The 12,076-nt window shown below is 34.2% G+C and overlaps 1 protein-coding gene across 5 annotated transcripts in view; it reads right to left on the bottom strand.

Annotated features, from left to right (window-relative positions):
* Positions 1 to 12,076, bottom strand: part of LOC108036876 (uncharacterized) — a 103,242-nt gene that overhangs the window by 44,307 nt on the left and 46,859 nt on the right. For 3 of the 5 annotated variants that reach the window (XM_044092717.2, XM_050889347.1, XM_050889349.1), the window contains 2 exons: positions 2,335 to 2,516; positions 1,816 to 1,992 (listed from right to left, as the gene is read on the bottom strand). In XM_044092717.2, coding sequence (XP_043948652.1) covers positions 1,816 to 1,948 — 133 coding nt within the window. In that variant the 5' untranslated portion in view covers positions 1,949 to 1,992; positions 2,335 to 2,516. The remainder of the gene's footprint in view (positions 1 to 1,815; positions 1,993 to 2,334; positions 2,517 to 12,076) is intronic. The other 2 variants (XM_050889348.1, XM_044092716.1) reach the window with 1 other exon arrangement.

Below are 12,076 nucleotides of genomic sequence, written 5' to 3'. Positions count from 1 at the left end.
AGAGAACTCTCGGAGTTAAAATTATCACGTTTTGTATACTAGGTATCTTTAAAACTTTGTCGTGAACGTTTATAATAAGTTAAGCACAATATGTCTTGTTTCCGTGCTAGGTTTTTATATTTTTACATTAGGCTTCAAATTCCTCACAGGAACACAAGACATACACTTCTGTGGGTGCTTAGGGGTTTCTAAATATTAAATATTTAACTTTTAAAGATTGTGAGAACACGCACTTAAATAAATAGCTAGCAATTCGTTTTTTCGTCTGTTTTGGTACGCTATCGTTCGCAGATAGATTCGGTCCACGTTGCTGGGACTTCCACGAGGAACTGATAAGGTCTCTACCAGGACTCAGCATTAGAAGTATGACAATCGCCGGATTCCAGCGCTATCGAGCTTTCGACAGAGAAATTCTCTAGCCGAAAGCTGGGGCCCGGGAAATTTACTCTTTGCAAGGGCTACCAGCGCATGTCGCCGACGACAAAGAGATGTGGACCAGTTGCGAAAAGTTAAGACGACCCACACCCAACCGGCTGGCATAGAGTTGACAGACTGTTAAAGTGTGTCAGTAAGACCGCCGCATCCTGCCTCTCTTCTTGCTTCTAGTTCCAGACTTCTCCAAAATGGGCCTGTGGGGCAAGGAGAGTCTGTGCTCGTATCAAACTGAATGAAGTTTAACGTTTAGAGTAAAATAAAGATAATCTCTCGGCTTGCAAATAATACTCAAATATTCTTTTAGTTACTTTTAAAGTAACAAAAAAATTCGAATTTTTAAGAATTTTCTCAAACGTGTTTCCACGGCGTCATCTCTTAAGCCAGAGGTAAAAGATTATAATTGTGCCCCGAAGCCCATGTTTGCTTCAGCTGATTGCAAAGTTTGTGGTGCCCCATTTTTAATTTTTCTTCAACGTGAACTATATTTGATTTAAATATGAAGTTTACAAAAATTTGAAAGGAAATGTAAACAGTTTATTAAGTGGCAATTAATAATAATACAAATAAATATACGTTTGCCTATTATGTATTACATTTTTTTTACAGGACAAAATATTTTAGCACTGCCGTTGACGGTCATTGGACATATTACCTGTCTTAAACTGAATTTAAATATCTTTAAGTCCTGCTCGAACATGCTACTCCCACACTGATCACAAACCGCCTAAAACTGCTTCTACAGTATAGGTGAAAGAAAAGAAATATAGAACGCTATAGTCGGGAGCACTATTAAGCTATTAGGGGAGCAAAAGGAACACGGAGATATACAATCAGTAGGGCTATTTTGTAAAGCGCCACCTACCCTCTATTTCAGACATATTTAAGCGCTTTGGGCGTTAGAGTGGCATGGCAAATTTTTTTAAGATTAAACGATATGTATCAATAGAACAAATTTCAGTAAGCTTTTTCTTTCTATCCTGACAACTGCCAGCGCTGGAGATTTTCGCGGATTGTGGGCATTAGGTGGGCATGGTACTGTGCTGAAAAAACTTGCGTAGCGTAAGGAATCTGCATACATAGATCGACTCGGCAGTAATCCTGATCAAGAAAAGAAATACTTTATGGGGTCGTTCTACCAGTTACATACTGTCCGAGGAATCTAGTATACCCTTTAACTGTGCACTTAAGATATTGATTGACTTCGTTTCTAAATATCGATTGACCAATAAAAGTTTGCATAATTGCAAAACGAGTTTTCAATAATCGTTGTTATTTACGTTACTTTAAGGATTTGATCCAAGACAAAATAAGATTTTTGTCAGCTTGTGCAACTTTTATAATTATAAGTCGAGCTGAAAGGTAGAGCATTTAGACCCTTACCTAATTTTTCACCGCAATAGACACAGTTAAGGTACTGGGTCCATATTAAAGCCCAGCCAAAGAAAACCGCACGAAGATGAAGGGATCGGACTTTAAAGCGGTATATCCTCCACTCCGGGCGAGTCTCCATCATAAAATCGCAGCTTTAACGTTTCCTATTTACTTTTGTTTTTTTATCTGTAAGGAAAAAGGAGTATGTTATTTGATAAATTGATTTTAGAAAGTTATTTAAAATTCGTTTATCAAATTTTTTACATAGGAGAGAGCACTGAAGCCTAAGAAGTAAAACATTCATTAGCAGGACCATTAGCACAGTGTATCTATCCATGCCCTTCTGTTTCTGTGGATTTTGAAAGCCATAAACTCTAAAATATTGAGATTTTACGGGCAGATTCCTAATCTTGCCGCAAGTTTGTTATCCACAATACACCTTTACAAAACATTGAAACAAACTGATTTGATTGTTCATTCGTCCCACCAAATGCTTTCTTAGTACAGCTGGTTCGGGGCTTGGCTAACCTTTTGTCGCTTTGATCCATTTCAGTTCTTGTCTCTGCTCATCGCTGCAGTGATCTCTCGATGGCTGCTTCAGTCCCAATAAGATCTTTAAAGTAAAAGTGACACCGTTCTGCCGCGCTCTTCAGGGGACGCATTTTAAAGTAATGTAATGTATGTGATGCAAGCACACTCTTCCCAAACATCTGTAAGAAGTTTCAAATTAAAAAAAAGGGGTAGAAAGGAAGCACTCGTATGACGCCGATATAAGTTACTCAACAGGACAGCTCTGTTTTTCGTTCCTCTTTGCGTTTATCGTTTTCAAAAAAACTGTTCGTTACTACTACCACTAGGAAAGTGGACGTAAAACTCTCGATTTCGGAAAGTAATTTTTCAAAGGAATGTGTCAAAAAGAAAAGAATATGGTTGTTGATTGGGAAAATATTTAGGAGTCAAATTTAAGGTAGGGTCAGCAAATAGAAAAGAATGTTGGTATAATCACCAATGGCTACTGTTATGATGGCAAATAAATGTAAATGAACCATATTGTAAAAATGTATATTCCCTATAGAGTAAAAGGGTATAGTAAAAGGGTAGAGTAAAAGGGTATAATAGATTTGTCGGAAAGTATGCTACAGGCGGAAGGAAGCTTTTCCGACCCCATAAAGTATATATATTCTTGATCAGGATCACTAGCCAATCTAGCCATGCCCGTCTGTCCGTATGAACGCTGAGATCTCGGAATTTATCAGATCTAGAGGAGTCAGAATGGGCATGCAGATTCTTGGGCTTCCTGCGCAGCGCTAGTTTTTTTCAGCAGGGTGCCACGCTCAGACCGCGAATTTGCCAGAAACAAACTTTTAACTAAAATGTATCGGTCTCGTCGATACCTATTACGCTAATCAATACCTTTCGATTGACTTAAAAATTTTTTTTCCACGCCCACTATAGCGCCCACAAATTGAAAAAGCTTAAATCTATTTGCCGCCCACATTACATTAAAATAGCGGGTAGGGTGCGTTATACAATATCGCTTTGCTGCTTATATATGTATCTCTATTTCCCTTTAGCTTCGTTAAGCTGCGTAACGGGTATCACACAGTCAGGGCAGTCGAAAAAAATGCGTTTTGCGTTATACGAAAAAAATGAAATGAAAATGGAAACCGACCCAAAGTGTTCGATTAGTTTTTGGTGCTGCAGAACAGTTAAGCTCAGATTTCTTAAATTTCTGGGTTGCAGTCCAAACTGTTTTTTAGTTCGGTTTGTATTACTGTTCAGTGTCCCAAGGCGTTGTGGCTTTGGCGTCGCTGTATTACAGTTCATTTTTCACATTCGCTAGTACTTTAGTCACGTAATCTCAAAGTCAATTTTTTCGTTGGTTGCTGTCCGTGCTCTAGACAGTTGTAAAATATAATTGTTTGCATTTCGTACTAGTGCAAACCAAGTGAATAGTTTGTAAGTTTATTTTTCAATATCGCTCTTTGTCCCAAAAATTTTATTGTATAAGGCTTACGTCAATACAACATCTTTCTAATGTTTGCTATAATTATATTATTTTTACAATAGGATGTTGAACATAAGAGTGTATACGCCATCCCTACTGTTATGTACATTACAAAAATTACATTACATTATAGAAATCCCTACTTGTGCATATTCGGGCACACTTTTCAGTTCATCCTTCTTTTCTGATCCTCGTGTACAAGTGTGCGGTTGTGTGCGGAAAACAAGAGATATAAATCAATATATAAAACAACGATCATAAAACATATCCATCTAATAATCGTGTTCTTATTTAAACTGATAAAGGACTGAACAGACAAGCGGTATTTTTCAACATAGGAACTCAGTCAGACATTCAAGATTTTACTTAATCCATTGCCATGAACTTACATTGAATATTCGTTATTGCTCCTTTGCCAAAGAAAACAGAAAATATTCGAACTCAGTTCGACAAAATATAGTATTTAAAATTACAAATTACAATACTTCCCTAAAGACATGACCAAACAAACTAGGGAAATTGGATTATTTCAAGGGAAACCCGACAATGTTAACGATTTCACCTCCGTGTCAAAACTCGAAACGGCCCAAAGGGTTGATAACGTATCTACATAAATGTTGTTATTGAGTGTCTAGCACTAACACTATTCGGCTTGGATTTGTATTATAGCAAGTGCCATGTCCGACAAATTTCATATCACAGAACTGCCTAAAACATGGACAGCAACCAACGAATAACACGAATTTTAAACTGTAATACAGAGTTGGCCAAGACCCAGACTAGGTACAGTTAAACAAAACGAACTATGCACAGCCAATGCAACCAAAAAATGTAATATTTTAAAGTAAGTATCAACCCTATGCCCTTGAATCGTCACCAGATACGACCCTTTTGAGAAAAAAAATACAAATCAAAGTAGAATATTGTGTTAAACTAGTCAGACATTAAAAAAATGTAATGTGTAATGTGTAAATGTATGTAATTGTATTAACGGAAGCCTCATACAATTTTTTTTGGTCATACGAACTATTCATTTGGATTGCACTAACGGGAGTACAAAATGCAAACAATTATATTTTACAACTGTCTAGAGCACGGACAGCAACCAACGAAAAAATTGACTTTGAGATTACTAAAGTACTAGCGAATGTGAAAAATGAACTGTAATACAGCGACGCCAAAGCCACAACGCCTTGGGACACTGAACAGTAATACAAAAACAGTTTGGACTGCAACCCAGAAATGTAAGAAATCTGAGCTAAACTGTTCTACAGCACCAAAAACTAATCGAACACTTTGGGTCGGTTTACATTTTCATTTCATTTTTTCGTATAAGGCAAAACGCATTTTTACCACTGCCTCGACTATCTGATACCCGTTACGCAGCTTAACGAAGCAAGCATGGAAATGGAGATACATATATAAGCAGCAAAGCGATATTGTATAACGCACCCTATCCGCTATTTTAATATATGGTAATGAGGGCAGCAAATAGATTTAAACTTTTTTTTCAGTCAATCGATCGAGTTTTTTAAGGCAATCGATAGGTAATGATAAGTCTAATACATTTCAGTAAAAAAAATTTCGATATCTCAACATTCATACGGACAGACGGACATGGCTAGATTGGCTTGTGATCCTGATCAAGAATTATTCCTTATGGGGTCCAAATGGCTTCCCTCTGCCTGTTACATACTTTTCGACAAATATAGTATTCGGGTATACCAATTTTTAAAATTTGGTTAATTTACATTTACTTGCCACCATCGCAGTAGCCATTGGTGTCAGCTTTGGTTTTTTCGTAATTGAATTTTAATATTTTCGGATTTGGTATAAAAAAAAGGGTGCTTTTCTCGGGTTTTCAATCAATATAATAACATTTTAATTAGTTCCTAAAAATGTAATTCATTTTTTAAGTGAGCAACTGTCAACACCGCGGCGATTTTTATTTAATTTATTCATTTGAAAAATAATAATTTAACAATTATAATAATAATAATTTGATAATTTATTCTGACTCGTTGAAAAACTAGCTTCGTTTTTTCAGTTGTTAATTTTTTTTATAACTTTGGGAGGCAGTCCACGTTGTGACGAAGCGCACCAGGACGGTGTGCGAGGCCGATAATTATACACACACGAAGAAATAAAAATCTATATAATCGTCTGATTGTTACGAGTGATACATAAATAGAAAGGTATTGCAAAAAATAAAAGGATGGATAGGAAGGGGAAAGAGCGGTGAAAGTGTGAAAATAAAAATTTGGTATATATTATTTGTTGGGGCCTGTGGGGATAATTACGCCCTGCTTTTAACCTAGTTGTATTTTAGTCCGTTCAAAAGTAATACGCAATACAACATTTTGGGGGCTTCTCAAAATAACAATTTGATTGTGTTTATCCCAAAACGGTATTTTAGCCCTGAAGTTTCTAGACGATGTTAAACAGCTCAATATAAGAAACATTAGTTCTACCACTTTTAAAAAACTAGCTAGTTTTGCGAGAAAACAGTTATAAATTTGTTCAAACGTAATTTGTAAACTACTGTGCTATACGTCGGTAAAAAGGTATTTCGAAATACTATGTACGCCTCTTAAATAAAATTTGTATAAATACCACCGTTTAAAAATGATGGTCCAAATATTTTTTGTTTCACTTTTTCTTTAACGATTTTTCAGGCTTTTTAAAAACAGCTCTAAAGCATTTAAACTTTATCTTAAGCTGTTTAGCCTTTAAGATTCCGGAACTTTTGACATACAACACATTCTTATTAAAATAACCCTGTTAGCGGGAAAAGGTCTTAAATAGCTTTCTTTTGGCAACCGTAACCTGTGAACTACTAAAGCTACAGATGCTTATGTTATGAAAGGTATTTTAAAATGCTTTGTATGCCTTTCTAACATGTTTGTCTACATAAGTAACACCGTTTAAATATTATGGGCAACTATTTTTTACTCAAACTATTTTTTTGTTTCGGGCTTAATTTTAAAGTGAATAGCCTAAAAAATTGTTTTAAAAAGGTTTTTATTAAAGTTATTAGTAAAAACAAGAAAATAGGTTAACTTCGGCAAGCCGAAGTTTGTATACCCTTGCAGTTATAAAAATAATCAACTTTAGTGAAGCCATGTGAAGTTTTTAAGGATTGTTGCTGGCTTTAGTGATATTAAAAAAATATATTTCATTATTTTCTAGACCATATTTTTGACATCTATATAGTAGTTACTCTACTGATTTATATTAAACTGGTTTCAAAATTCTTAAAAATATAAAAAATGATATTCCCAATATTATAAGATAATATGTGGAAAAGCCCTAAAGCTATAAAGCTATACGAATTTTTAAACAAAATTAAATGGAATTCGAAATTCTTAAAAATATAAAAATGTATATTCCCAATATTATAAGATAATTTGTTAAAAAGCGCCAAAGCTATAATTTGTTTCATATTATTTTCCCACCAATTTTCCGATTGTTCCTATGACATCTATATGATATAGTCATTGATAAAATTTAATTCAAAATTCAGAACTGATTTAAAATGTGATTCCAAGCGCAGGAGGTTATATGTTAAAAAACACCAGAGATATAATCTTTTTATATTATTTTACCACTAATATTCCAATCGTTTCTATGACAGCTATATAATAAAGTCGTCAGATTTTGAAAAAATTTAATTTGAAATTCATTACTAAATAAAAATGTTATTTTCAAGCTTAGAAGGTTATATGTTAAAAAACTTAGAAGGTGATATGTTAAAAAACACTGAAGATATATTTCTTTTTTAATTTTTTCCCTGATTAATCCTATGGGAGCTATAAGATATATTTGTCCGAACCGGCTGGTTCCGACTTACTACTATATACTGTACTTATATACTACCTGCAATACAAAGAAGACTTTTAAGAAAATTTCAGCCCGATAGCTTTCAAACTGAGAGACGAGTTTGCGTAGAAACGGACGGGCAGACGGACGGACAGACGGACACACGGACGGACAGACGGACATGGTTAGATCGACTCGTCTAGTGATGCTGATCAAGAATATAGAATTTAGAATTTATAGGGTCGGAAACGTCTCCTTCATTGTATTGCAAACTTCTGACTGAAAAAATTACACCCTAGTATACTACTAGTTCAAAACATCTAACACTGCCTGAGCTTCGGACTTTTTTTGTGCGTATCCATAATCTATTTGAATCATTTAAATTCTTATAAGCAGTTGAATACTACGAATTTTTAAACAAAATATAGATTATATAATTTATGTTTAAAACTAAACGTTTTGATATCAAACAAAATCACCTTTAACGAGGTAACAATATAGTTACGATCGCAAAAAAATAAACAATAGTTTTGATATCAACGTTTGTGACGAAAATTTAACATACGATCTACTAAGTAAATACACTTTCTACATTTGTATGTATATTTGCCACGCTACTATTCAAAAAGCCTGTGCTTAGTTGTTCAATTTTAATGAAGTTAAAAAATGTTAAAAGTGTACATTCCAGTTTCGTCGCAAAAGTTGATATCAAAATTGTTATTTGTTAAAGGTGCGATCGTCACTATATTTTTATTTTGTTTTGTGTGTCTTTTTATTTGATTTGTACTAACACGACGTTTCTATTTCATAAATATTTTTAAAATACCTCCGATGACAACTAAGTTGTAACAATTTTATACCCGTTACTCGTAGAGTAAAAGGGTATTCCATATTCCTCAGAAAATATGTAACAGGTAAAAGGAAGCGTTTCCGACCCCATAAATGTTATATATTCTTGAGCAGGATCACTAGCCAAGTCGATCTAGTCATGTACGTCTGTCTGTCCGTCCGTATGAACGCTGAGATCTCTGAAACTATAAGAGCTAGTACAGTCAAACTTGTCATGCAGATTCCTTGGCTTCCAACGCAGCGCAAGTTTTTTCAGCGGGGTGCTGATATTTATCATGTCATCATATTCATATTTATATGTCTCATTAATATCTATCGATTCACCAAAAAAAAATGTGCCACGCCTACTTTAACGCCCGCCAACCGCCCAAAACTGTGGTAGCCACAATTGTCATGTTAAAAATTTTTTTTTTCCTAGAACGTATTTGTCTTATCAATACCTATCGATTGAACCAAAAAAAATTGTCACGTCCACTCTAACGCTTATACACCGCACAAAACTGTGGTGGCCACAGTTGTTATGCTAAACATTATTTTTTGCTAACATTTATTTGTTTCTTTAAAACCTTTCGAGTGACCTAAACAAATGGTTGCCACGCCCACTCTATAGCTCCGAAAGGGCTAAAACGCTTAAAACTTTCTGCCGCCCCCATAGCCAAAATAGCCGGTAGGTGGCGCATATATATATATATACAGTTTTATTTTCATTCTCGAGCTGAGTAACGGTTATTTAATAGTCGGGTCACTCGACTGTAACGTTCTTCCTTGTTTTATTTAAAAAAAATGGAAAATTAGCAAGTATATTTCATCACGCCCACTTAAAAACCGTCCTAGCGCTAACATTTTTTAAAATTTGTTAATGCATTTTATCTTGATCGTCAATAACTATTTTAATGCCATAAATGTTCGAAGTCGGAAAATACATTAAACATTTATAGGCAAAGAAAGAACTAGCTTCAGTAGTTGGTGCCGTTGGAGGTGTACAACTTGGAACAGTCACTTTGCTGCATTTCTCCATCTCTATCGCACTCTTTGCTAAGTAGCGAGTATATAATATTCGATGGATTAAAGAATTATCAAATAAAAAACCTTGGAAGCTTACTATCCTCATTCTTTTCTGATACTGCTAAAACTTAATGTACTATCGATATTTTGCTGATGATAAATAATTTCTTTACTATTAGAAGTAAATGTAAACTTTAGAAAGTGTATTGTAATACAACATTTATTTCCCAACCGTCTACTCGTGGACTCGAGCCTGTGCTTACATGTGTCAAAAATACTGTAGCTGGACCATTTTTTTATAAAAGGCGCTGATAATTTAAAATCGGTGTGTTGATAATATCAGTCAAGGCATTTATTAGTGCTGCTCCTTAAATGTCACCTTAAGTTCATAATTCGAAAATGTAGCTTTTGATTTTTATGAGCGCAACATTGCGTTGCTGTCATTGTTGTCATTCATGGGGGTTTTTACTCTTTTACCCTTTTTGCTCTACCGCCCATGGTTATAAATAGCATGATTTAGAACTCCTGTAGTTTTTAAACTACTAAAACTACAGACATGCTAAAAAGGCGTCCTAATATGCTTATAACGATGACTTTTTTAAATTGTAATTGATTGTCAAAAACTGTAGTACTGATTTTGCTTGTTGCTTTTAATCTGTGTAGCCTATGAGATTCCTAAGTTTTTTAAAGTCGACGGCCTCCACTATCGGATACCCGTAACTGTACCCGTACATCTGAAAACCATGATTAGGAGCATATGGTCACATTGTTTCTTCTAGCCACGCTGTTATTTTTTACTTACTTTTTTAGTCAAATTTAAAATCATTGTTTATCACAGAAGTTGAAACAAAATTTTTGTAAGAGGCTGTAAGGTATATTTCAGATTCCTTACTAGTAGGCGAAATCGTTTCCGTTAAAGGTTATATTTTTTTGATCAAGGCCATATGCGTCGGTCCGTGTGACTTTCTGACCATCGCATGATTATTTCAGACAAGTGCCACTCCCTTCCAAACACCCAGAAACGAAAAAAAAGTAGTTAAAAAGTTAGCTTAGTAAAGAATATATATTAGTTTAGGGACTTGACTGTAACCTTCTCTCTTTTATTTCAGTACACTTCAAGATAAGTTAGCTTCATATCTAGCTTATGAAAATATAAAGAATATTGGTACTCATTAATTTGACATTTTTGGTATATTTTGATTATAATAGTAATAATAATAATATTTATAATAATAATAATATTTATTATAATAATAATATTTATTATAATAATAATTTATATTTTTTACCCTACCTTGTTGAAGGCCTACTGTATAATGAAACGTTGTGAAGAATAAATTTTTGATAACGAAAAGAGAGGAGCACGGCTGATAGTTTAAGTCTGTAGCTTTTTAAGTTAAGAAGCATCTCGAAATTTAGCAAGTTATAATTGCTTTCCCACTAAATTAGTGGATTTTTTATAATTTTCAGAACTAAAGTTTCTTATATCAAGCTGTCTAACAAAATTTAAATGTTTTCAATACCTCAAAACAGAGTTTTTATACGCACAAGCAATCTGTAGCACGTAGGTACCTATAGCTGTAATTGCGCAAACTAGCGGATTTCCCGAGCTCCAAAAGAACATCTTGGGCCAAGCTAAAAACAAAATAAAATTTTCATTTTGAAAAGCCTCCCAAAATTGCTTTGGTATAACTTTTGAACGGAGAATTGAGTTTTAACAATGAAGGGCACCCGACGAGCAGTTTCAGTTCGAGACTAATATTTTTTCCATAGTTATACTAAATAAAATCGTGCGTACACTTTGTATTGTAAAAACTTAAATGATTGCTTACCCATATATATATTATATAGCAAGAAAGGTGTAAAAGTGAAAATTTAAAAAATTGTAATAGCTGTGTTCGGGGATGAAATTTTCAAGATTTTTTTTTTGTACCTTCGCTTGTGGGTGTCTTGTGTCAAGTGTCTTTGGGACTATATTGAACTTTTGTTTTACGACTTTTAGTAAACGTGCTAGATTGACGAAAAATAATAAAAAACAAGAAAGAACGCTATAGTCGAGTGCCTCGACTAGTAGATACCCGTTACTGAGCTTGAGGGAGCAAAATAAAAATGGAGATATATAAGCAGCAAAGAACTATTGTAAGGCGCCATCAACAGCCTATTTTGGTATATGTTATGTGGGCGGCAAACAGTTTTAAGCGCTTTATCCGCTTGGGGCGTTAGAGTGGGCGTGACAAACATTTTTTTGGGTCAATCGATAGGGATTGATGAGACAAAAACGTTTTAGCAACAAAAAACTGTCTACAGCCAGAAAAAAATTACCTAAAATTTCCAAAAAATATATGGCCTAAATAATAATGTAATTACAGCTCAAATAATTTTTCTTGAAATAGTACCCCATAATAAAAGCAAAAAATACATTTTTTTGGTTGGCTCCAACATTAATAAATAATATAAATATTAATTTAATAAGTTTTTAGCAGTCAAATATATATATATTTTTAAGGCTTTCGATGACTTAAGATATTAGGCTGTTCGTGACCTTAAAAGTGTGGCAAAAAGTGCACAATTGTAACTGAATACAATTGG

Source organism: Drosophila biarmipes, chromosome 3R (genome assembly GCF_025231255.1).
Source record: "Drosophila biarmipes strain raj3 chromosome 3R, RU_DBia_V1.1, whole genome shotgun sequence".
Classification (NCBI taxonomy): Eukaryota; Metazoa; Arthropoda; class Insecta; order Diptera; family Drosophilidae; genus Drosophila; species Drosophila biarmipes.
The sequence above is the reverse complement of the archived record's forward strand: the minus strand, read 5'-3'. Positions and strand labels throughout refer to the sequence as shown.